The sequence below is a fragment of the Ambystoma mexicanum genome, chromosome 13 (genome assembly GCF_040938575.1).
Source record: "Ambystoma mexicanum isolate Mex_15411 chromosome 13, UKY_AmexF1_1, whole genome shotgun sequence".
NCBI lineage: Eukaryota > Metazoa > Chordata > Amphibia > Caudata > Ambystomatidae > Ambystoma > Ambystoma mexicanum.
The window spans coordinates 687,402,046-687,426,694 of NC_090938.1; the positions used below are offsets into that span (position 1 = coordinate 687,402,046).

The following is a 24,649-nucleotide window of genomic DNA, read 5'->3' on the forward strand; positions in this document are numbered from 1 at the left end:
ACAATTATCCTCCATTACTTGGTGATGTTGTGTTTTACCCGCGTGAGGTCGTGGGAAACCACTAACCTTGTTTGTTTCCTTCCTTGCAGGTGTGGTATAGTGGCGAAACGGGAACACAATACAGTCTTTTCCGCTTTCCCTCAGCTGCTGCGAAGGGCTGGTTGCTTGAAGAAAATGCGCGAGGGAAGCGCTGAACTCGGGTGGCAGTTCAACGCGAAGCAAGGCTGCACGCCTGTGTGGCTATTTATAGAGGCTCACCCATGCGAACTAGCCTGCAGTTCCGAATAAATACAAATGGCTCTGCTGTCGGCCCTGTTGGTGGTAGACTGGAGTATCCTTTCATGGGGGCCATCTTGGCAGTCCTTCTGTATAGCAATGAGAATGACAGTTGCACCACATTGAAGCCCAGCCTGCCTTCCCCTTACTCTTTCTACCCCTGCCTGTAAGGTGCCTATAGTCCTTATTGGGATTGGGTGTATGCAGCATTATCGGGGCATCCCTGGTGATTATGACAAATAGCAAATCAACACTACCAATTCAAGGCGCTCCCCTTCGGCATAGCCTCAGCTCCAAGGGTATTCACCAAGGTATTGGTGTAGTGGCTGCACACCTACGCAAACAATCAATCCCAGTGTACCCTTATCTGGAAGACTGGCTGATAACAGGGGAATCCCCTCAAATTTGCAAGCAAAATACCCATAGTACAGTCAATCTTCTGTTCCAATTGGGATTTTCAATGAACAAGAAAAATCAAGTGTCGTTCCAAGCAAAACCAAACAGTTCTTGGGGTCTATCATGAAGACTGAAGAGGGACTAGTCTTCCCCTCAGACGAAAGAGTACTGATCCAAATACCTCAGTATCTAGCTAGTCGCCAAATATCTGTACGCAAAGCAATGCACTTGCCCGTGATGATGGCTTCATGCATTTACCTGGTTCCGCATGCACGGTTGCGCATTCACCCAATACACCCAATACAATAGTGGTTAACGAAACAGATGCCTCAGGCAACCGGTCAGTGGGATGATCTAGTGGTTATTTCGCTAACCCTAGTTCAAGCGCTACGCTGATGGACAAAGGAAAATCTGCTAAAGAGAAAACCCTTTCACTAACCCACAGTACAATCAATTGCCTCACTCTCCGGATTGGGAGCCCATTACCTTCACAACACAGCGTATGGCCTGTGGACACAGATCACAGCCCAGAATCACATAAACCTTTTGGAGCTGCTAGCAGTGCTCAAAGCCCTACAAGACTTTCAAGTGCATTTAACAGGTCAAACAGTACAACACCTCACAGATGGCACCACTGCCATTTTTCACATAAACAAGCAGAGAGGCACACTCTCCAAGTCTATCCCAAAAAATGTGGAAGTGGGCACTCGAGCGGAACATGTTCCTAGTGTCTCCATGTTCCAGGGGAGCTCAATTCTCTAGCAGAGTTGCTAAGCAGAGATCTCCTACCCGAAGAACACGAGTGGCAACTCAACAGACATTTTAGACCATATCTTTTCCCTCTGGGGCTATCCTCCTTTAGACTTGTTCGCCACAAGCCTAAACGTACAATGCGCAGACTTCGCATCCAGGTTTCCCCAACCTAGATCCAAAGGGAACACCCTATGGATGAGCTGGTCAGGGAAGTTAGCTTATGGCCACAAGCCCCCCCTCACACCCCCTCCTCCCAACACCGCTCCTGAGCAGAATAGTACACAAGAAGCACCAGGTACAAGTAACTCTAATCCTGGTGGCTCCAATGTGGGCAAGACAACCTTGGTTCCCGCATCTGTGCAAACTGGCGAAATGCGAACCAATCTAGCTCCGGTTCCCCTAGAACATGCTCATCCAACACGGGGGGGGGGGGGGGGGGGACAGGGGAGGACGGACGACGTTTCACCCACATCCTCAGTCTATGAACCTGGCAGCTTGGCTCCTGAAGTCCTAGTTTGGTCATTTTAAAATTACCTCAAAGGTGTATGGAAATCCTCAAGGAGGCATGTAAACCAAACACCAGGCACTGTTACTTCAACAAATGGAAAGGATTTGAATATGGTGCCAGTCAAAAAATGTAAACCATATTGAATGTACCCCATCACACATTCTTCATTACGTGCTCCACTTACTAGGCTCTGGCCTAGTCTTCAACTCCATCAAGGTTCACCTAGCGGCTCTGTCCGCATACATCACTTCTCAGAACAAGGTGGGAAGTCCCTGTTAAGGCTTTCATGGAAGAATTAAACGACTTTACCCCCCAACCTTTCAAAACAAATTCTAGGGTGGGATCTCAATGTGGTACTCGCAGAGTTCATACCTGCTCCCTTTAAGCCTGTGCACAAATCCAGCCTTAAACACCCAAACATACAAAACAGCTTTTTGTTTGGTGGCCATCACCTCCATAAGAAGAGTCGGTGAGCTACAAGCTTTGTCAGTGCAAGACCCTATCTTTGTTATACACAAAGTCAAATTGTTACTAACACACCCTAGGTTTTCACCTAAATTCATATCCAAGTTCCATGTTAACCAATCCATTGAACTACCCACTTTCTTTCAAAATCCTTCACACTCAGCTGAAGAAAAACCTCCATACACAGGATGTAAGGAGGACGGTTCTTTACTATATAAACGAGACAAAACCGCTAAGGAAAACAGATCAACTCTTTGTCGCCATTGCACCAGACAAGGAGGGTGATCACGTTTAAAAAAAAATAAAAAGCCTTCTCCAGATGGATAGGGAGTAGCAGAGCTGTATGCATTTCACTATCAAACAAAACTGGTTTCATGTGTGAATATCCCCGCAAAAATATCACCATATTTTTGCCGCGATAGTAAGCCATGGATCCTGCGGGGCACAACCCCCCCATAATTTGTTTTAATGGAGCGGGGGACAACCCTGCAACCCCCGGTCCCAATAACCCCATAAATGATCCCTGCTAATAATATTCCTATGGTCTTACCTCACAACCATATATTTGGCGATATTATTGGTGGGGATATTACCTGATACCACTAAACTCTGCCTTTCACACCAAGAGCTCACTCTACCAGAGGTACAGGAGCTACTTTGACTTTTATTGCAAACGTCCCTCTAGACGCTATTTGCAAAGAAGCTACATGGAGTTCCATACATCTTTTATTCAACATTACTGCATTGACACACATTTTAAAGAAGATTCACAGGTGGGTCAAGCAGTGCTACATCTATTCGCCGCTATACCAGCTCACAACCCACCTCCTTCTCCAGATACTGGTCGCTAGTCTATGCATAGCATGTGATGTAAGCAGATCCACAAGTCTCCGAAGGGATACATTACTCGCCGTAATCATATTTGTGATGCTTGTATCTGCTTAGATTCACATGCACCCACCCTTCCTCCCCTGTGGAGTAGAAGGTGCATAGATGTTTTCTGTCTTTACCTACTCTATCTGCTTTAATACATCTGTACTTGCGCTACACTTCATGCTACCCCGTGTCAGAAACAAAACAATGTGAGGGACCTTGATGCGTGAAGGCCCATGGGTACAGGAGATGTCACACTAGGGATAGTATTACTGGCACACCGTGTCGATGTCCCTTTTTGAGTTTCAAAAACAAAATGTAATACTCTGCGGCTACCACTAGATGTCGTCCTATGCATCGCATGTGAATCTAAGCAGATGTAAGCATCATAAATACGATTACGGATATATACGATTACGGACATTTTGGGAGACAAGAAGGCTGCCACCCAATTCATCCCAATTTTAAAATCTGTCCAGAGAAGAATCCAAGCGTCACTGGAGACACCAAATCAAACACTGGCAGTAAACCCACGGGTAGAGAAACTTTTCGCCCAGCACCATCTGACCCGCTCTATATCGGGGGCCAACTTAAGCCGGATTCTCTCATGGTCACAACTGCCTGTAAAGGGGCAGGGACAGCACTAGCCTCTTCAGAGGCTCCCCCAGACAAGGAGAGCAAGAAGCTTCATACCATGGGAAGGAAGGTAGCGACTTATTTCAAGCTGGTATCGCCAACAACAAACACTGTTGGCAAGTTATGATTGCCATGAAATAACTACCCTAATGGATTCTGCTCTGAGACTTTAAAGTCTCAGCTTGCAATAGTAGCAGCTGAAGGCAAAGCTACTTCCAGCTGCATTCTCAAGAATAACCTGGATGCTCCAGATAATGCAGGCTGAATAATTGCTGAAGGATCCATAATCAAGCACCACGCTTGGCTTAGCCAATCCGGCTTTAAGCTTGGGACCCAGGTGACGTTACTTAATGTCCCAGTGGAACCAACAGTCTTATTCGGTGAAGCGGTAGAAGACGCCCTTAAGTCCGCCAAGGAGGAATGACACCCTCAAGTCCCTTGGCCAGCTAACTAATAAATCTGGCCAAAGAGGCGGGAACAATTTTCACTGCTTTCGTGGCCAAACTTCCCAAAGAGGCTCGGTTACGGACAAGGTCAAAATTCGTCCTCGAATAACAACCAAGATCGGGTATCACAGGGTTACCAGAGGGGCCAGCGCAGATCCCGCGGCTGGGGAAGATCCTCTGCTTCTAGAGGTGGAGGAACACCTCCCAAGCAATGACAGCCCGCTACAGGTCCCCTCCCATGCCTCTCCAGTAGGGGGATGGATTTCACACTTAACCCACGCATGGGAGGCAATAACCACGGACAAGTGGGTGCCATCGACAATAGCGGGAGGTTATTGTGTGGAGCTCTTCCGAAAACCATTGACTCATCCCCGCACCAAAGGAAGACGACAAAGGAAGAACAGCTCATCCAGCTTGACGAAGTCAACGCGTTGCTTCTCAAGGACGCCATAGATTGTACCGTCCGACGAGGTAAACCAGGGTATTCAACCTACTTCCTTGTGCCAAAAAAAGATCTAACTATGCGCCCAGTCTTAGACTTACGCCCTGCAAACACTTATGTGAAGCCACAAAAATTCTGCATGACAATGCTACAAGAGGTAATCCCCCTTCAAAAACAGGGAGATTACATGACAACACCAGATATGAAATATGCCTATTTTCATATTTCAATGTTCCCAGCGCACAGAAGACACTTGTGTTTCAAAATGGCAAACCAGCACTACCAATTCAAGGTGCTACCCTTCGGTAAAGCTTCAGCTCCAAGGGTATTCACCAAGGTACTGGCGGTGGTGGCAACGCACCTGCACAGGAAGGCAATCCCAGTGTACCCCTACTTGGACGACTGGCTGATCACAGGGGAATCGCACAAAAACACTATTCAAGGATAGATTTCTTGTAAACATGCTTATTTTTAAACCCCATTCATAAAATCCCAAGATCGTACTCTCCAAACTGGAGGATCTGCGGTGAGAAGGGAGACCTATTCCATATGTGGTGGACATGCCCCAAAGCCGTCGCATATTGGAAGGAAATACTAAGCCACATAAAGGACATTTCAGAGGTTGAACTGCCGATGTCTCCGAAAACTATTCTCTTAGGAGTCCCTATAGAAGGTAAATATGCAATGTCAGGAACGACAGCCAAGCTCATTACTCACCTATTATCAGCAGCAAGAAGGACCCTTGCACAAAACTGGAAAAACAGAGGGCCCAATCTCAGCATGGTGGTGGATCAAGATCTGGGGAGTAATGGCTATGGAGAAGATATGTGCTATCGGTACGGGGAAATATCTAAGATGCTTAACTATCTGGAACCCATTCCATGAACATGTACGGGACAGAGAAGCTCACTTCTTCAAACCTCGCCTACTCCGGAACACACGTGTCATCTGAATCTTCCAGACATAAAGACGTCGAGACACTAATATCAGGAAAAGATTCTAAATAGACTGAACTCTAAAATGTAAAATAGAGATTAAAGTTGGGGAGGAGAGAGATTCATGAGGGAAGCGGGGGGGGGGGACATGAACACAAGAAAAATGTAGAACCTAAATAATATTGTTGGCAAATGTGTTATAAATACCTGTATGCCTTCGACCCAAAATAAACTTTGTTTAAAAAAAAAAACATGCTTTTTTAAAATTAGATTGGAGGTGATGTGGCGCCTATCTAATAGAAAAGGAGACCAGATAGCTGTCCCTAAATCTACAAGGTACAAAGTTCAAATCTCTCTCAATGGCCGAGCCAAATTGGCTAGGGGGCTGAGTCAAATCTATTTCCATCCCATTAACATTTCGTGGAGGAAGTATTTCCTTGGGGCACATGAGTCCTATAATTCTTTTATTCACCTTCCAAGAAGTGTCCACAGTATGTAGATCGAGTGGTAATTTGTGAATCAGTCCAGACAATACAAATAAAGATGCATATAAAAGTTGCAAGGTGGTTCTTTTTTTGCTTTTTTAGGTAACCAATCGAAAATTATGAGGTAAACCAATTAGCGTTAAAAGTTAAAGGAAATAAGGTGGAGAAAATATGTTCTCCACTACAATGATGTTAGTTGTGTCCCGTATCCGATGTCTCTTCAGGGATATCGTCCATCCAGGTGGTCGACAGGTTTCAATGACGTTCTGACGTCATCTTCATCAGGACCTGTAATTTTCTGTGTCTGGTAGGATCATCTAGTCCATCAGATATGACGGTTACCACATCCAACCTATGGGAAAACATTTCAAAACACAATACCCTTCATGCTACCTCGTGTAAGAAACAAATCTGAGGGACCTCGACGCGTGAAGGGCCCTGGGTACAGGGGACGTCACACTAGGGATGGTATTACTGGCACGCCCTGTCGACATCCCTTTTTGAATTTTGAAAACAACTGTAATACTCTGCAGCTACCACTACACAATGTCAGCCTATGCGTAGCATGGGAATCTACGCAGATAAAAGCATCAGAAAATACGATTTTGGTGAGTAATGTATCCCATATACACCGCCGGACTATGGTTAAGGTATCAAGATGCAAAGGAAAGCCGAAAAAGCAATTGCTAATAACTTGACTCGCATAACTGATTTGGCAGATATTTTGCAAAAACTAAAAAATGATGTCCAGTAGTTACATTATTTGATGGAGGAGGGGGTGCCCCCTTCTCCAAACATATAGCTATCTCTCCCACGGTGCTTTGCAGCAGAAAGGCTGAGAAGCATTTCAGAAATTTAAAAAGCAGCAATTTTTCACCAAATTCTATTGCTAATAACTTGACTTGCTGGATCGATTTGAATGAACCCCCCACTCCCGAAACTGCAAATGATGGGAGCAAACCGTTAACAAATGAAAAAGTTACTAAGAAAACAAGACACCACAGTTTCAGTTGGACTTAAATTTCTTCACTGGTTTGGGGTAAATCCAACCAGTAGTTTTTAAAATGATTGCCAGAGTACAGGTTGCCCACTGCTCCTTAAAACCTCTGTTGGCCTTGGTGCTTTTTACAGCAGAGGTTCAGAGAGGCTAAATACTGTTGACTTGCTGGGTGGATTTGGATGCCAATTTCTAAACCAAAGGTTTGTCAAGGGCCTGGCAGACTGGTCGTTTTGGGAACAATTCATAAAGAAATAAAGTTATTAAGAGAATATAAAAGCGCTGTTTTCAGCCTACTCTCGTTCATTTTCCCATAGTGTGCAGTTTTTGAACAGCCATAGCTTGATAGCTGCTGGGCAGATTTGGACCAAATAAGAAACACTTTGCGCTTAAAGCATTGATTTAAGTTATGGTGGGTTTAAAAACTTTTCACCTGAAATCTGAAGTAGGAAAGTCCTTTTCAGCCAAGTCGCACATTCCACAACGTCACCCAGTAGTCATTGCTGGAAGTTCACCTCCAGTTCTGAGCCACAACATACTGTACTATGCCCCATCCCTTTTCCTCCATACATTTAGTAGATTCACTAGTATTAACAGTAATTCTCGTCTTTCCCCTATTTTCCCTTGTACTCTTGCCCAAACGCTCACTCAGTGTTGGTATCAGACAGCCCTCTCCACGGACTCGCTGTGCTTTACATTAGAACAAATGGATGTTTTACGATCGCCGTGCCACTTGCACTCCAATGATGCAACTATACAATTGCCAGTACTACGCACAACTCCCGTCTAATAGGGTTCACCACACAATGCACACAGCGTCTTCTTAATGAAGGCGTGCACACACCTGCGCCCAACCCGCATTGGCTGGCATGCACTACTTTCTAATTACTACTTCAGCCGATTGTCCGCCCTCCTTGAAGATGCATCCTAGACACCATTAAAAATGTATCCCTACCCCGTCGTGGGCATGCTACCATGCTACAGCACGTTCTTGCACAGTTATGCTCCATCGTGGAGACCCTAGAGTCCCCTCGGCATCAAGCCTCCAGTACAAGCGCCCCCTCTCACTGAGCACGGGTGGCTCGCTGAACCTGGCAAACCTTCGTGAACTCTGCATCTGCAGGGCCTCTCGTTGATCAGGTCTGGTCGCCGAACCTGCGCTCCCTGTGGAGGGTGGTTTGAAATCCCTCGGCTAACTGGGGGGGGACTGAGGATCTCGCTGGGGCCTCCCAACATGTTTACAGGGGTCCTCTTATCACACTAGATAAGTCTTTGTCAAAAAGAGCACACACCGGGCAAGAAGTAACACTGTTTCTGATGCTTGTTAATCTGCTTAGAAACACATGCTGTGCATATAGTCTGACATTCAGTGGTAAGCGCAGAGTATTGCATCTCGTCTTTCAGGGACCGAAGGGGGATGTCGGCATAGGCGTGTCTGTAACACTATCCCTATCGTGACGTGTAGTGTACCCAAAATTCCTCACGCACCGAGGTCCCTCGGACTGTTTTTTTCCGCCCAGATAACTGGTCACCCTATAGCGGAGCTCTTACATAATAGACATTGTTTATATTATACTGGCTTGTCGGTTATTCCCTTTTAAGTCACTTTGGTCACAAGAACATCTTCGACGAAGACTGTGGGGGATTAGTCTACGGCGGTGGATTTCGGCACCTAAGATCCGGCGGCCAGATTTTCCATGTGGTCGGGCCTTCAGGCCGACCTTTACAGTAGGGAGAGTGGGGTCGGGGTGGCCATATTTTCGGTATCTCTTTCCTCTTTCCCCTCTCTTTACCCTTTCGGAAAGGACTCCTTTTAGGTTCTGCCCTAAGTGTAGGGTCAGATATCCTTGGAAGGATGAACGCAGGATGTGCAATGCCTGTCTCTCCTTAGATTACATCGAAAAGTGGTGTGTAAAGCGGTGGGCCGATTACGGCATTTTGCAGGTGGAACCCCCTTCCCCCACCGTCACACCCGCTGAGAGTGACTGGGGCACTTCAGATGACCAAACATCAGTTGCGGATGTAATGGACCTTGAAGCGGACACTTCTAGGTCTGCCACGCCTGTCCCCGACCCTTTAAGGCCTGACTCTGGTCACGCTTCAGGGACAACACCCGGCGACAGGGGCGTACAAGCGCATCTCACTAAGCACCCAACCCCTACACCTATTTTGACGTCAATGTCGAAAAAGGTGAAAGCGCCAGCAGGGTCGTCGCAAATTTTGGTGGTTTCCTCTTATCGTGCAGATCCAAAGCCTTCCACGCAAATGCAGCAGCGTCTTGCGACTGGGCAATCAAAAACAAGTAAGGGTGCTACTCCAAAAGATTCACACGTCGAAGCGCCTAAATCCGATGGTCCCGAAGGCCGCGGTAGGCCCAAAAATCACAACTAGGCCTCTAGTGGAAAAACAGACCGCTAGGCCCCCTAAAGACCATCGGTACCTTTATCTCACGCCGATTCGGCGGTCATCGAGGACAGCATCAAGAGGATTACTGCAGCGGTGGGACTTATCCCGGTTCTGCCGAAAATCATGGGGCAAGTCGTGGACAAATCTTTTGATGCGCATGGGGCCTCATTTCTCACAATACTTATGAGGAAAGACAGGAGCCTCTTTCCAACACCCTAAGACACTTTTCGTCGTAGTTTGGCGGAAGACTACGTTTTTACACCCCGTAGGCCCTCCTGGTTCCTCCAAATGGACAAGTGTGAAATTCGAGGGGTGTATGGGACCGTCTGGAGAGAATTATCAGTTTTTCTGATCATCCTCCCCCTAAAAGGTCTTGTGGAGAGCCTAACCTTCAATCTACTCATCCGGAAGATCAGCCCTCTATCCCCGTCCAGCAGGAAGACATTGTCCACATGGACACCTATAGGGACATTTACAATGAAGAGGAAGAAACTTCCTTTCTACAGGATTATGAGGAGGAACAGGCGGATGCCACAGATAATTAAGAAGAAACCCAGCACAAGGGAACGGACCAGGATCAGAACACAGATGTATCGTGTTTGGATTCCCCTCTCCGACCACTCCGGCTCGTCAATCCTCGCCTGTAGATGACCAGATGGCCTTCAACTCTGTTGAAGGCAGCTGAACGTTTTCAGTTCTCTACTCAAGAGGCTGTGCCTGAGCAGGACTTTGTAGAGGATATTCTTAAGGAGAAGCCTCCATGTAGCCAAGCCATTCCCCTCCTTAACTCCATCAAGAGAAGGTTGGCTCCCTCCTTGGTATCACCGGCTCAAACCCGGGCAGTGAACCCAAGAGTGGAAAAATTGTTTCGGCCGCCTCCTTCCGACCAACAATACATTAAAGGGCACGCCATTCCCGATTCTCTGGTAGTGACTACCACCCGAAAAAGAGCTGGGGTAACCCTTGCCACTGGGGAGGCACCCCCGGACAAGGAATCCAAGAGGCTGTATGCCTTAGGCAAACAAGTCACCTTGGCTGCCGCATACACTACGCGTATAGCAAATACCACGTTGTTGGCAAGTTATGCTGACGCGCAATGGAACCTACACCAAGAGGGCCTCCAGGAGGTCCCAGAACCCACCAGGTCCAAACTTCTCTCTATTGTAACCGAGGGAAGACCGGTGAACCAGAATGTGATAAAGAACACTCTGGACACGGCTGAGACAGCAGGCAGGTCTCTGGCCCAAGGGACCCTACTCAAAAGACACGCTTGGCTACGTACCTCAGGGTTTAAACCCAAAACTTAGGCCTCACTCATCAATAAGCCTATTGAAGAAAGTAACCTCTTCGGGAAAGTGGTTGATGAGGCATTGGAAACAGCCAAAAAAGAGCATGAGACTCTTAAATCTCTGCAACAGATCACACAAAGACCTTCCCCTCAGAGAGGTAATAACTCCCGGCAGTCCTTTCGAGGGCAGTCCCGTGCAAATCAAAGTAACTATGGCACGGGGAGTTTCAATACAGGACAAACTTCAGGAAGCCCTGCATACTACCCTTCAAGAGGGCAGCGATGCGGCAGAGGCCCCAGTCTGAGAGGAGCCGCAGCCTCCGGTCAGAAATGACCATCAGATCCAGGTCCCCTCCCATGTTTCTCCAGTCGGGGGGCGATTAACATCTTTCCTCATGGCATGGGAGGGGATAACTTCAGACCAGTGGGTCATAAAGACGGTCGCCCACGGGTACTGCGTGGAATTCGCCCAAACTCCACAATTCAGACCACCACGCTCACGGCGCCTTTCAACGGACCATCTGGAAATCCTGAATCGAGGTGGAAGCGTTGCTGGGAAAGGATCCCATAGAAGCCGTCCCTATTCTTCAGGTTAACAAGGGTATTTATTCAGTGTACTAACTTGTACCCAAAAAGGACCTCACCATGCGCCCTGTTCTAGACTTGCGCCCAGCGAACAAGTTAATAAAACCTCAGACGTTTCGCATGGTAACACTACAGTAGGTAATCCCACTGTTAGGGGACTACATGGCAACATTGGACATGAAAGATGCATACTTTCATATTTCAATGTTGCCAGCGCACAGGAAATATCTAGGGTACATGATGGAGGACCGGCATTACCAATTCAAGGTACTCCCCTTCGGCGCAGACTATCCGTCCCAGTTTACCCTTACATCGACAACTGGCTCATCACGGGGGATTCGTACAACACATGTTTTTCGAACACCCAAAAAACAGTAGATCTTCTCTTCAGTTTGGATTTCTCGATCAACGAGAAAAAATCCAGTCTAGTCCCCAGTCAAACAAAACAATTTCTAGGAGCTCTAATTTGGACGGAAGACGGCCTCGTCTTTCCCTCCGAGAGGGTTCAGAACATGCTTTTCCAGATCCCTCAATATATAGCCAGTCGAGAGGTGACAGTGCGCAAAGCCATGCGCTTGCTAGGAATGATGATGGTGTTGTGCATGTACTTGGTTCCTCACGTGCAGCTGCGCATGCGTCCCATGCAAGAGTGACTCAACAGCCAGTGGTGTCTGGCCAGCGGACAATGGGAAGATCTGGTAGTTGTCTCGCCAGCCCTCGTTCTCTCTGCAGTGGTGGTCAAGAGAGAACCTCTTGAAGGTGAAGACCTTCACCACCCCTGCAGTATAAGCATCTCTCGTGAGAGTGGCATCTCTCACGGGGTGGGGGGGGGGGGGGCGCTCACCTGCTTCAGCCGACAGCACATGGAGTGTGGTCCCCTCAGGTAGCGTCCAACCATATAAATTTACTGGAGCGATTAGCAGTGTTCAAGGCATTGAAGGCCTTTCAGATGCAACTCCAAGGGAAGACCGTGCTGATTCTAACGGACAGCACTACAGCAATGTATTACCTGAACAAACAGGGGGTTGGGGGGGCACTCACTCGCCAGGGCTATCCAAGCTGTCCAAAACATTTGGATATGGGCTCTCGGACACAAGATGTTTCTGTTGTCACAACATGTTCCAGGGGAACTCAATCTTCTGGCAGACGTGCGCAGCAGAGATTTTCCTCTGCCCAAAGAATACAAATGGCGTTTGCACAAAGACATTTTTTTCCAACGTCTTCACTGACTGTGGCTTCCCAGAGATCGACCTGTTCGCAACTCTGGAGAACGCACAATGCCCAGATTACGCCTCCAGCTACCCGCAGAACCGCTCCAAGGCGAACGGTCTCTGGATAACATGGTCAGTGAAATTTTTCTACGCTTTTCCCCTGACTCCCCTTCTCAACAAGATAGTGCACAAGATGCACCAGGAACCAGTTACCAATGTCCCTCTCCCCACCAGTGAAACTACCCTGCCCGTACAACATGTCTCGGGACAGCAGGGAGACCCTACACCCATGCCCACAAACTATGAATTTAGCAGCTTGGCTCCAGAGGTCATAGTTTGGACACCTACAGCTCCCTCAGAGGTGAATGGACATACTCACGGAAGCTAGGAAACCGAACACACGTTGCTTTGCCAGCAAATAGAAACGTTTTGTCATCTGGTGTAATTCCAAGGGTATCAATTCCATCGCTTGCTCACCCACACACATTGTGCTGTACCTAACCCATCTGTTGGACACTGGGTTGGTCTTCAATTCCCTAAAGGTTTATCTGGCTGCACTGTCAGTCTACACCAAATCACAACAAAAGTTGTCGAAGGCCTTTATGGCAGGGGTTAAGAGGATTTATCCTCTCATTTCTCACCCAGCTCCTGGGTGGGACTTAAATGTGGTTTTGACCAGGCCCATGGGTGCTCCCTTTGAGCCTATGCATAAAGCAAGTCTAAAAGACCTGTCTTTTAAAACGGCCTTCCTAGTGGCTATCACTTCTATCAGAAGGGTTAGCGAACTACAGGCACTTTCTGTTCTAGACCCCTTTGTTACAGTCCACATGGATAAGGTAGTTCTGCGCACGCACCCCAGATTTGCGCCCAAATTCATCTTGAAGTTCCATGTGAACCAATCGATTGAACTGCCTACCTTTTTATACACACACACACACACCCCCCCCCCCCGTCATGTTCTACCTGGAAAGAACTAAACCACTGAGGAAAACAAAAAAATTTAGTTTCAGTGGCAGCTGGTAGAGAAGGGGATCCTGTCTCTAAATCGGCTATCTGAAGGTGGATTGTCAAATTCATCACACTGTTACACTCTTGCTAAGAGAGAACTGCCCTTCAAGCCCAGAGCACACTCTACTCAAGGCACTGGGGCTTCCATAGCATTCATTGCAAATGTTCCCCTTGAGTCCATTTGCAAAGCGGCAACCTGGAGTTCTGTACACACCTTTACAAAACACTACTGTCTAGACACTCATTCTAGGTCTGATTCTCAGGTGGGAAAAGCAGTATTAAGACATCTTTTCTCTTCTGTTCCTTCTCACAACCCACCTCCAACTCCGGGTACAGCTCGCTAGTCTATGCACAGCATGTGATTCTAAGCAGATCAACAAACATCAGAAGACAATGCATTACTTACCGTAAAAGCATTTCTGATGATTGTATCTGCTAGGATTCACATGCGCCCGCCCAGCCTCCCCGCTCGGGGTGGAAGGAACAGACATTTTACTACTTTCTCTCTTTATGTACTCACTCACAATGGCCTTGAGCTCCCTCATGGCAGAAAAAATGCAATCAGAGGGACCTTGGCGCGTGAGGGATTTTGGGTACACTTCACGTCATGATAGGGATAGTTTTACAGACACGCCTATGCCGACGTCCCCTTGCGGTCCCCGAAAGACGAGATGCAATACTCTGCGGTTACCACTGGATGTCAGACTATATGCACAGCATGTGAATCTATGCAGATACAATCATCAGAAATGCTATTACGATAAGTAATGCATGCCTTATTACACCTGGATAATCGCAAACCAAATGGGATAGTGGACATACACTAGTTGATAAGAGCTGACAAGAGGGCGCAAAATGAACTTTTCATTTTTTAGGATAGTACAACAGTCCAAGCATTTGAAACTGTTAGTTAGAATTTACATATTTTCCATCGTTCCCAGGACAGTCATTGGCTGTTGTCATATCCTTAGTGCTGTCTGTATGTTAGTGAAACATGATTGGAGCAGCCAGATCAAGAATATCCCAAGACATCCCTACCGTGTTGGTGCCAAGACCCCTCCCTGGAACAATTTGTAATTGGTAATATTACATTTGTGCTGACTGCTGGAGCCTTATTCGTCTGCCATTTGTCAGCACTGTTGCGAGTGATACACCCTGCTTTTGGTGGGAAGGGAGACAGTCCTACAGTACCTTCTGAATATTAGCCTTTGCAGTGTTCCCTTGGGGGTTGGTGGGGTTGGGAGGAGGAGCAGCCTCTACAAACCGCTCTTTAAAATCAGTTTTTATGGGCCCCAAAAGAATCTGTATTTGGAAGCAGAAGAAAAATATACCTCTGCTGGTGCTTGCGGCACCAGAGAAGGTAGTGGCGCAGGCTGAACCCATGAATCTACGGATGGACTAAAGGGAATGTTGCCCTAGCCGTTCGTAGACATACTACAGTGGAGAATAAGTGGCCAAAAGGGAAGGAATTTGGGGCCGGGACTTTCTTGTAGGTGCGGACCACTCTGCCGTAGTGTGGGAAAGGTCTTTTCCCCAAAGAAGCAGTTTATGGGGAAGGCCATGGGCGATCTGTTCTCGAGACCATAGGGCCCACCAATGGAAGACAATTAAATTTAAAATGGTGGCCACTGTGATGGTCTGACTCTTGGGCACTTGGTTCCGCACCAATCTGACCAGCATCACTACTACAGTCCCTGACCAGGATAGTGTTCCGAAACCGCAACCAGATGTTTGTGTGAGCTATGGGTCCCTGCATGAAGTGATCATTTGTATTGGGCCCTCTTCTTTAAAGGTCCTTCTGCTCTCACCCATTTAACTGCTGTAGCCCCTCGACAGGGAGCCCTGGTGGAGCTGGTGTAAGATTTAGCCCCAAGACTGTGAATCTTGGAAGTCCCTGGTTTCTGCCCTGCATTGGGGAACAATGCCATCTCCCCCAGTTAAAGTACATTTAGCTCCTAATAGCAGAACCAGAGAGTTGCCTGAAGTATGCAAATTAGCCTCTTGACAAAGCGCCTCTGTGTTCCCCTGGTGTTACTGGGGCCGTGAAAAGAGCCCGCAGTGTCCTAAAAATATTGCTTTTTTTTTTTTAATTCTTGATAATGGAAAGGTGTTGGACGGCCAACACCTACCGGTGCTGGAATAGTTTGGCAACCATTTTCACTCGATTGGCACCACAATCGAAAAGTGTCCCACCAACGTTCCAGCCTGAGACGCAGCAGATAGAATTCATGATTGTTGTTAACCTCAAACTAGTGGTCGCAAAAATCAAAAGGTAGACCCCTCTTTTACAGCACAGGTTTAAGGAGACCAGTCGCCAGAAAACTGAATTCTAAAACAACGAACGACCCAAAGAAGTTTGGAAAACCTTTGTGTGGTCTGTACTGGATGCGTGCAACACCGCAGAAAAGTACTTATGGTCAAGGCCTTGGCTGCTCGTTGGGAAGTGGCCCAAGGCTGTGCATGTGCCTGGCTTTACAGGACATGTTTTGTGCTGCAAATGAACACCCCAGGGCCATAGGATTGAATGTACAAATGTATGGAGGGAAGATGAAAGGGACCTAGTAGTATTAACCATTCTTTGCAATATTTTGCACCCTGTTTTTTTTATGACCTGTCATACTGGAAAATGGACAATCCTGTTGCTTCCTCCACGTGGCTGCATTGGGGATGGAGCATGCCACACTCAATACTTGGATGTTGCGTGAAGTTTTGTGGGGGCCTGCTTTCCTACGCCTGTTGCATTTGCTGGAAAGGGGACATTTGGTTGGAACTGCTGCCATTGCTGATGGAACTGCTGCCCATAAGAGGGCTGGCCTTTGTGGGGCTATCATTTCTCCCTGCAGTCCGAAAGGAAGCGGCAAATGCATTCCTCTTTTGCTGCATGCAGTCTTCAGTGTCTCTGCCATCTCATTCATCACGTCCAGATGGTCATCTGCATGGAAGCCAAATGGCGACGAGCCTGACCATAGTAAGGCTCAATCTCCCGTTTAGGTCATGGCAAGCTTTTCTCTGGCATCTCATCACATCTCGTCTTGCCAATGATTCTCGTTCATGACTTAGTGTATTTTGCTTCTGCTAGCAGAAAGTCTGCAACCTGCTTTACTGAGCCCCACACTTCCTATTCACATCCTCCCGGCACGAGTTTGAGCCTGTTCTCAGTCTTGCGACCAAGGTGCTGCATATCTTCTTGCCCAGAAAATCAAGCCTTCTGTTATTTTTTATTTGGTGTTTTTGTGGGGGCGGGTGGGGTACAGGGGACAGAAGTAGTAGACTTTGTTCCCTCTTATGTGCGGCCAGCACAATGATGGAATTGCTTGTGGATTACCCCATGAAACAGAGCATCCGAGGCGTGGTAGTCTGTCGCATCTAGACCTCTGTGACATGGATGACGGTGCTATCATGGTGGTCCAGAAGCCATGCTATCAGTGGGTTGGGAGTAACAGCAGGTTGCTCGGCCTTTAGGTCACAAAGATTACTGCTGTTTGAGGCACAGGAAGCGGTCTGCAATACTTGTCTGAAGCAGTCCTGGAGACATCTACAGTTAAGCAATCATTTGAAGACTCCTGGTGGAATTGAGTGCATGTTTCAAAGTGACAGATTTCCCCTATTTAAACCAGATTCTTGGACATGGAGTTTATCCGGACTACTGGGGCATGGATCTGCAGTTCTTGCTCTCAGAAGAGGTGTTGCCAGAGGAGCTGTTTCTACTTTGTGTCACGGGCGCTGCATCTTTCTGTGGTTCCAGTGGGTCTCTGAAATCTTTTCTGGGTTCTGACAGTATAGTAAAAGCTTGATGTCAAGTTGCTTGATGGCGATTGACTCCTGGATGGTGTGCAATTTGCTGGCGAGCCCCTAAACCTCTTGCATTGCTCCCAACCAGGGTCATAATGTGGACTGGAACCGACCACCAAGGCATGTGATGTATGCCACTATGCCATCCTGGGCTTTCTTGGAGGCTATGACTCCGAAGCTGGCAAAGATAGTCTTTGGAGACCCCATGAGCTTCACTTGAGTCTTATGCACTCCCTTTCCTTCATTAATCCTTCGGTAAGACCTCTTTGGATAAATGCCACAATCCCCAATGGGATGAAAATCGAAGATGATCATCTTTCCATGTCTTGGCCCCACAGGAGTGGCGTTCATCAAAGAGATCGAAATTCTGCCTTAGAAACAAGTCCGGGGAAGAAGACTAGGCAGAGTCAACTCCATACCTCCACAAATTGCGTATTTAAAAAGCTAAAATGCGTTAAAAGGCATTGTGAACGCAAAATGAGGTCGAAGGTCAGCTGAAAAGCTTGGTGAAGGGTCTCTAACCCTGTTTGGTAAGTCTGGAAAATGAGCTGAGGTGCCACTGTTGGGCATCCTGGAATGCCAGGGCAGTGTGTGTGCGCCTCAGCCTATCTCGTGTTTCCCCTCCCTTTGTATTAAATGAAGGGGAATATGTTATTTTATTTATTGTGACTTCTGGAGGTTATCTTTAATTACGATTGGGAAGGAGCCTTGAGAAGTTGCTTCTCTTGTGTCTGAGATCCTGCACACAGAGAGGCGGCGGTCAAGTGTATGAATGGAATGAAGATCCCATGGTGGAGACTATGATCTTCCCAAGCATCTTGCACAGGTCGCAGCGCCAGGGACACCTTGTCATCTAAGGTGCATAGACTTGGTCATTTAAAAAAAAAATGGTAAAATGCAATTTGTCAAACTTGGAAAAAAAATAACAAAAAAATTACAAAAATCCTGCCACACTGCTTTCAAAACACGCACTCATTTTTAAAACATTATTCGGGAAATAGTCCCACTACAATAGTTGTACAGCAGTAAGAATTAGGCTCTCGCAAGAAGGCGCACTCAGACAGGATTCCCATTGGGAGGGGCTTGAAGCAGGGATGTGCATTTGCCCCTTTATTTTTCAATATCTATATTTCCCGGTTGGCAAGAAGATTGGAAGAGGCCCACAACACCCCCCCCCCCCTCCAATATGGCAATAAGGGCTTGACATGCGTTGTGTACGCAGACGATGTGGTCATTTTAGACAGGACCAAAGTAGGGCTACAACGCTCCCTTACGGCTCTCACCCAATATTCAAAAGACAAAGATCCTGATATTTGGAGATTCCACCACTAACAAGTCCGGTTCGTGATGGTTAGGGGATGACCGAGTCGAAATTACTTCAAGCTATTGATACTTGGGAATCACCATGACCACCAAGCTTACGGCGGTGGCCACGCTTCAGGCGGTTACAAAAAAGGCATGGGGCAAATGGCTAGCCTAAAAAAATTGATAGACGGGCAAGGAGGTTGATCGCTGGAAGCAAAGGTTCTAGCATATAAACATCAATTATCCCTACAATCTTGCATGCTCTTGAGGTCTTTCCTTGGAAATGGATCGCACCAATCCAGAAATTGGAAGGAAAGCTCTTACGATCAATGCTACGTCTCCCTCCGGGCTCCCCTGTGCAAGCTATTAGACTGGAATTGGGGCTGGCTTCTTTGAATATGTACTGGTCAATTGCCTCTTGTAATTTATGGGCAAGAATAAAGTACGACCTGGCCGGTCCAGATAGCTTATTAGCATACACGATTCCTCACGCCCTTCGATACAAATCTAGTAAATGGTACAGGGAATTAGAAGGCAGAGTGACAAACTATTTACATAAAATTGGAATAACCCAGGTCCTTGAAACCTGGCTAGATTTTAACACAGCCAAAATTCCCTTTAAGGCAAGGACCATTGACCTAGATACCTCAACGCATCTGGGCATGCTAAAAACATTTAGAGAGTATGTAAGGCAGACCTTTGATAGAGGTAGGCCCTTCCCCTACTTGGTGAGGAAGCGCTACCCAAAGATGACTAGATTTATTCTATCCCTCAGACTTCAAACTATCCAAGTCCTGGAAAATACTGGTGCCTGGAGTGGCATACCAAGAGAGGAAAGATTATGCCGCCTATGTGGGAGATGTATCGAGACGGCTAGACATATTCTAACCCAATGTCAGGAACTGGAAGCAACGCAAAGGTTGGCGTATGGAAAATCTGGAAATCACAATTCTGATCTATTCTGGAGTGATATATTTATGGCTAAGACATCAGTTTTAAGCCATGCAGCCTTTCATTTATGGGAGATAGTCTCCTCTATTTTGGCCGTCTTTTTAATTGCTATCTCTAAGTAAATGGACTTGAGGTATGAGAATCTGTAAAACACTGAATATTGGTCATTTGTATAGATCTGACCATTTCACGCATTATATATCCCAGAAGCCAAGTAGGTGTTTATTCTGAGCCAAGATTGTTTAAATTTATTTAGAATTGTTTTAAATTGGTTTTAAATGAAGTGTATAGGAAATGTATATTTTATATGTATCATGTGATATAGTGTGAAAAAGATGCAAGTCATCTAAAAACACACATTAAATTAAATAAAAAAATAGTCCCACGTTTTAGGTGTGTTTTAAGGCCGCTCTGGTCACCCCAGTGCGGTTCTGTAGGTAATTTCTGCCTGAGAACTGACCAAGGCATGGAACATCTTTATTTTTTGGACATTTCTGTGGCACCTATACACAGGTACCCATGGCTCTTCGACAGGAAGATCACTTTTTGCACTTTGATAAACCACTAAAGACCTTCCTGTTCGCATAATGTGTAGTGGCCTATGCCTCCCCTAGTTCTGTCCTGTGCTCCATGCTCCGTCCTGTGAGCTTTGGCACTATATAAATAAAATAAATGAGGCAAGCAGCAGAAGTCTGGAACCTTTGATCAGCGTGTTGACATGAATGCTGGTGTATCAGTGCAGTACTGGAGACCGGCAGGACCACTGCCAAGACATGCGCTTTTGTTTTATTTAACGACAAACATGTGAATAGACGCATTTTAGACTGCTAGAAGTTTATTAGGGGAGGAAACTTGAGAAGGGGGGGGGACGGCAAGGCTTGCATAGAGTACACAAACTTTCGCCAGTAGACCGAATTGGAAGTGATGCTCCAATCAGTTGATGTCCACTGTAGAGGTAACTTGGCAAGTGAAAAGAAAGGAAGTGGATCTTCATTTTAGAAGAAAAGCACCAAGGGGATGCTAAAAAATAGAAGTAGAGTTCCCCAAAATGTGTGTTTCTTGTGTAATCGGCCACTTCTTCTGTTGTCCTCAGTCATGCACACTGCAAAAGGCCAAATAGTGTCACATAGCTTCAGTAAATAGGGCTTCCCCCTGTGACTTAAAGTGAGGTGGGGTATGGCTTACCGCAGAAAGTCTAAGGAGCAAACTCTTCCAAATGCCATTACAGTTTAGATGTAAAAAGGTGCCCTTTACACAACGAGCACTCTGTTTAACCGTGTGCGCTTCACAGCATGTATTGGAGTAACTAAGCATATTTAGCTAAAGATATTTTCTTCCAGTAATTTTTTTATCACCCACCACCTTCTGCTGTGGAGTATAGAACGCCCCCTTTAATGTCTTCCTCTACCTTGGTCTTCCTCCCAAGCCCGATTGACCAATAACTGAAGGCTCTTTCCTATCCTTGAATGTGTGAATACTAATTTCTTTCAAACCTATTTTTTCATATTGGGCACCATTTCTTTTTAATTTATTTGAAATGTTTCGGTTTACATATCGAACCTTTCATCTTATTGCATTGTCTTACGTATCACTTTGTATTTTCCACCAAACATAATAAAAACATTATTGCAAGAAACCCGCTGAAGTCTGTTTTGGCACAATGTATTCCTTGCCTTTCTGTTTTTGCGACACATCAGGATAGGTGTCCCTACATTGCCTGCCGGCCGGTAAACATTCACGACTTCCTGTTCATTTCCCAGGATTGTTGTATTGGTTTGGGAGGGCTCCTTCCGAGGATGTCCCTTTATGATGGATCCCTGTGATTGCATTGTCCACATGCCTTTTGCTCTAGTTCAGATTCTTCATTAGAAGTGGTGTCCTTCTTGATTGGCTAATGGTCTGACTCCAGTTGCTTTAATGCTGCAAGCCCCTTTATTGATGGATCACAAGGTCAGTGTGCTCTGCCTGAGCTGGTCTAGAATTGCTGATCATGCCAGATCCCTTCTTACACACTGGACCGTGCATACATGCTGTAGTGCAGGTCTGCGTGGGTGACTGCAGACCCCAGGGATTGGGCTGAGCAGCACACTTCATTATGTAGGGTGGCCACCCCGTACACTGACCGGCAGTACTAAGATGCTTTAATGGGAGTATGAGCAGGATATCACCCAGCAGCTCCCAGCAGATCTAGGGTGACCAGATGTCTTGGGACTGTCCCGGAATTGGACCCTCTGTCCCCCACCCTCAACAAAGGCATCGTTATTTTTTCAAGCTTACATTTACATTAGCTTATGTCTAGGAACAGTGCTGGCATTGGAAAGTATTTATTTACAGTGTTTCGACACGGCTGTGGGTGGGGGTAGAAGGGGACTTGTCGTAGTCCTACTTCTATGTTTGTAGCCGTCCCTTTATTTAAAAATCTGGTCACCCTAAGCATATCTGATCTATCGTTTGGTACTGGATACATATTGGCTAAGCCATGTATCTTAAGCAGCTTGCTGAGGTGCATGAGAGGAGGTGATTATTTTTTTTCAGTGAATTGCTACATTATTGTAGTTCTACGTAGACAGCCAGCTGAAACGAGACAAAGCTTCTGTCTACAAGGTGCAAGCATCAGGCCACAGCTACTGCTAGGAAGAGCTATGTTCAGTGACTTGACATGTGAATGCTACTGACTGGGCCCCAAATCTGCCTTTGTTTTGTCTTCATACAGGTCCTGCAGAGAGTAGATGATAACACTTTGGTGACCTATGATGTGGCAGCATGTGCTGGCGGCGGTGTCATCTCTCCCAGGTATCTGTGTACATTGCCAAAGTCATTGCTCCACCTACTCCATTTCAGGCTAAAGAATATAGGACATTGCCAGCATTGGACAAAGTGCTGAAACTGCAGTGGTGGTTAATTTACATAGTTGCCAACATGATCCATTAGTCAGTAGGTGCTTATCCAGTCCTATTTTTTTCCTCTGCATTCTGGGACTTGCAGGCAGAGTTTTACAATTGGAAAAGCAGAACTACAAGTCGGTGAATGCAAAGAGAGGACTGGATCAGCACCTACAGATGGGAATCGATAATGTTGACAACTATGCATTTGAACAGCCAGCATTTCAGATATGTTTCTGCACCAGGGCCTCAATGATGCTTTTGATAAGTATGCAGATCAAGCATTATACAAGCCCTTCTACTGCTGCAGATATACCGCATGCTTGATGACAGTGGCTAGGGAAGGGTGCACTTATTTAAAGGTATTTATAGCTCTGATATGGACATAAGGGAACGTATTGCACTCTGAATTGTATGCAGTTGGTATTTATTTTATGTTTAAATGTATAAAGCGCACTAAACCCAGGGGCATCAAGGCACTGGATACGTAATATACATAGTATGACTCAGGAACATTTAGCAAATTACACATAGCAGTCGTTTCATAGGTGTCACTACAGGTAATGTTCATGGCAGACTCTGGGAGAACAGTAGGGTTTTGAGCTGTTTCCTGAAGGCCCAATATGATTGTTCCGCTCTCAGTTGCAGGCGTAGATCGTTCCAACACTTAGCAGCAATACCGGAAAACTGGAATCTCTCAATCTTATTCTTCTAAATCTAGGGCCAGTCAGTTGGTGTGAGTAAGCCGAGCGACTGGTCCTGCTGGATTGGGTTTTAGAAACACAGATCTAGGAGCACAGTTTGACAGACATTTGTACGAGGATAGCTCAGGGGCTACACGTTTATCTTGGAAGCTGGACAACGCATAGCCACACCGGTTTGAATTCCAGTCTTGTCTTAGAAAAACGGTCTCCTGTATTAAGTGCGTTATAACAGAACAATTATGATGGCAAGCAGTTTAAAGGTAATGCACTCCCAGAGGTGAAGCTAATGTGCTTTTCTTCTAGCTGCAGAGATGTGCTCAAGCTTTGGTATGTTTGGCGCTGCTCTTAAGGCATTATTCTGAATGGTTTGTAGCTTGCGGATGTTGGGTGCCGAAGTTCCTGCAAACAGTGCATTGCAGTAGTCGAGCCGCAAGCCTATGAGGTCTCTGGCAATGATGAGGCAGCTTTCTGCAGACAGAAATGGTCTGCTTGCATTGATTAGTTTAGAAGTTTGGACTGCAGAGGAGGCAGTCACGTTTACCTGTCTTGAGTGACACGTGGCATCCAGATAGATTCCCATGGTTTTGACATTGCTGGCAGCCGATATGGTGATGCCCTCAATGATGTGTATGAGTGGCCAAGATTGTGAAGCGTGGATTACGTTCCAACCACCAGGATTTGTCTGCTCATAATTGAGGCAGAGGTGGTGAGGCCATCCAGACCTGGATGGTGTGGTAGACTGAGCATAGGTCCAAGGAGTGTGTCGTAGCTACCCTATAAAAGGGGGCAAGACTTGCGTCTCATCCGTGTAGTTTGTATGAAATTCTTTTGTTGTCTAGTAGGTCAAATAGAGGCTTTGTGTAAATGTTGTAGATTGTTGGAGGGACACAAGATCCTTGTGGGATGCCACATGAGACCTGGGCTGGTGACGCAGCTGTCCTTAGAGAGAAGACTCTTATGGTTCTCTGAAAGAAATGAAAAGATCCAGTCGATGGCTTCAGGCAAGAAATGAGCGGCTGAGGCTAGATGTCAGTCAAAGTCTGCTAAATCACGCAGCAGGAGGCGGTCTGATTTGCCAGCATCTTTAATCTAATAGTTTAATCTAACAGTGTATTTCCTACCTGCGACATGCCGACTTTTTATCTATAGGAGAAACCTAGGAGGTACTTGGAACAATTGGACTAGGCCTGATATAGCACCCTCCACTATATGATATTTTATTTATATCGCGCTCGTAAGCCAGTGTTTCAGAGCGTGACCAAGTAAAGGGAGGGGAACAAGGGAGAACAAAAACAACAATCTTAC

The 24,649-nt window shown here is 46.4% G+C and overlaps 1 protein-coding gene across 3 annotated transcripts in view; it reads left to right on the forward strand.

Moving 5' to 3' along the window:
* The window catches only part of STARD3 (StAR related lipid transfer domain containing 3), a 274,830-nt gene that overhangs the window by 240,925 nt on the left and 9,256 nt on the right, over positions 1-24,649 (forward strand). For all 3 annotated transcript variants that reach the window (XM_069634727.1, XM_069634728.1, XM_069634729.1), the window contains one exon: positions 22,472-22,551. In XM_069634727.1, coding sequence (XP_069490828.1) covers positions 22,472-22,551 — 80 coding nt within the window. The remainder of the gene's footprint in view (positions 1-22,471; positions 22,552-24,649) is intronic.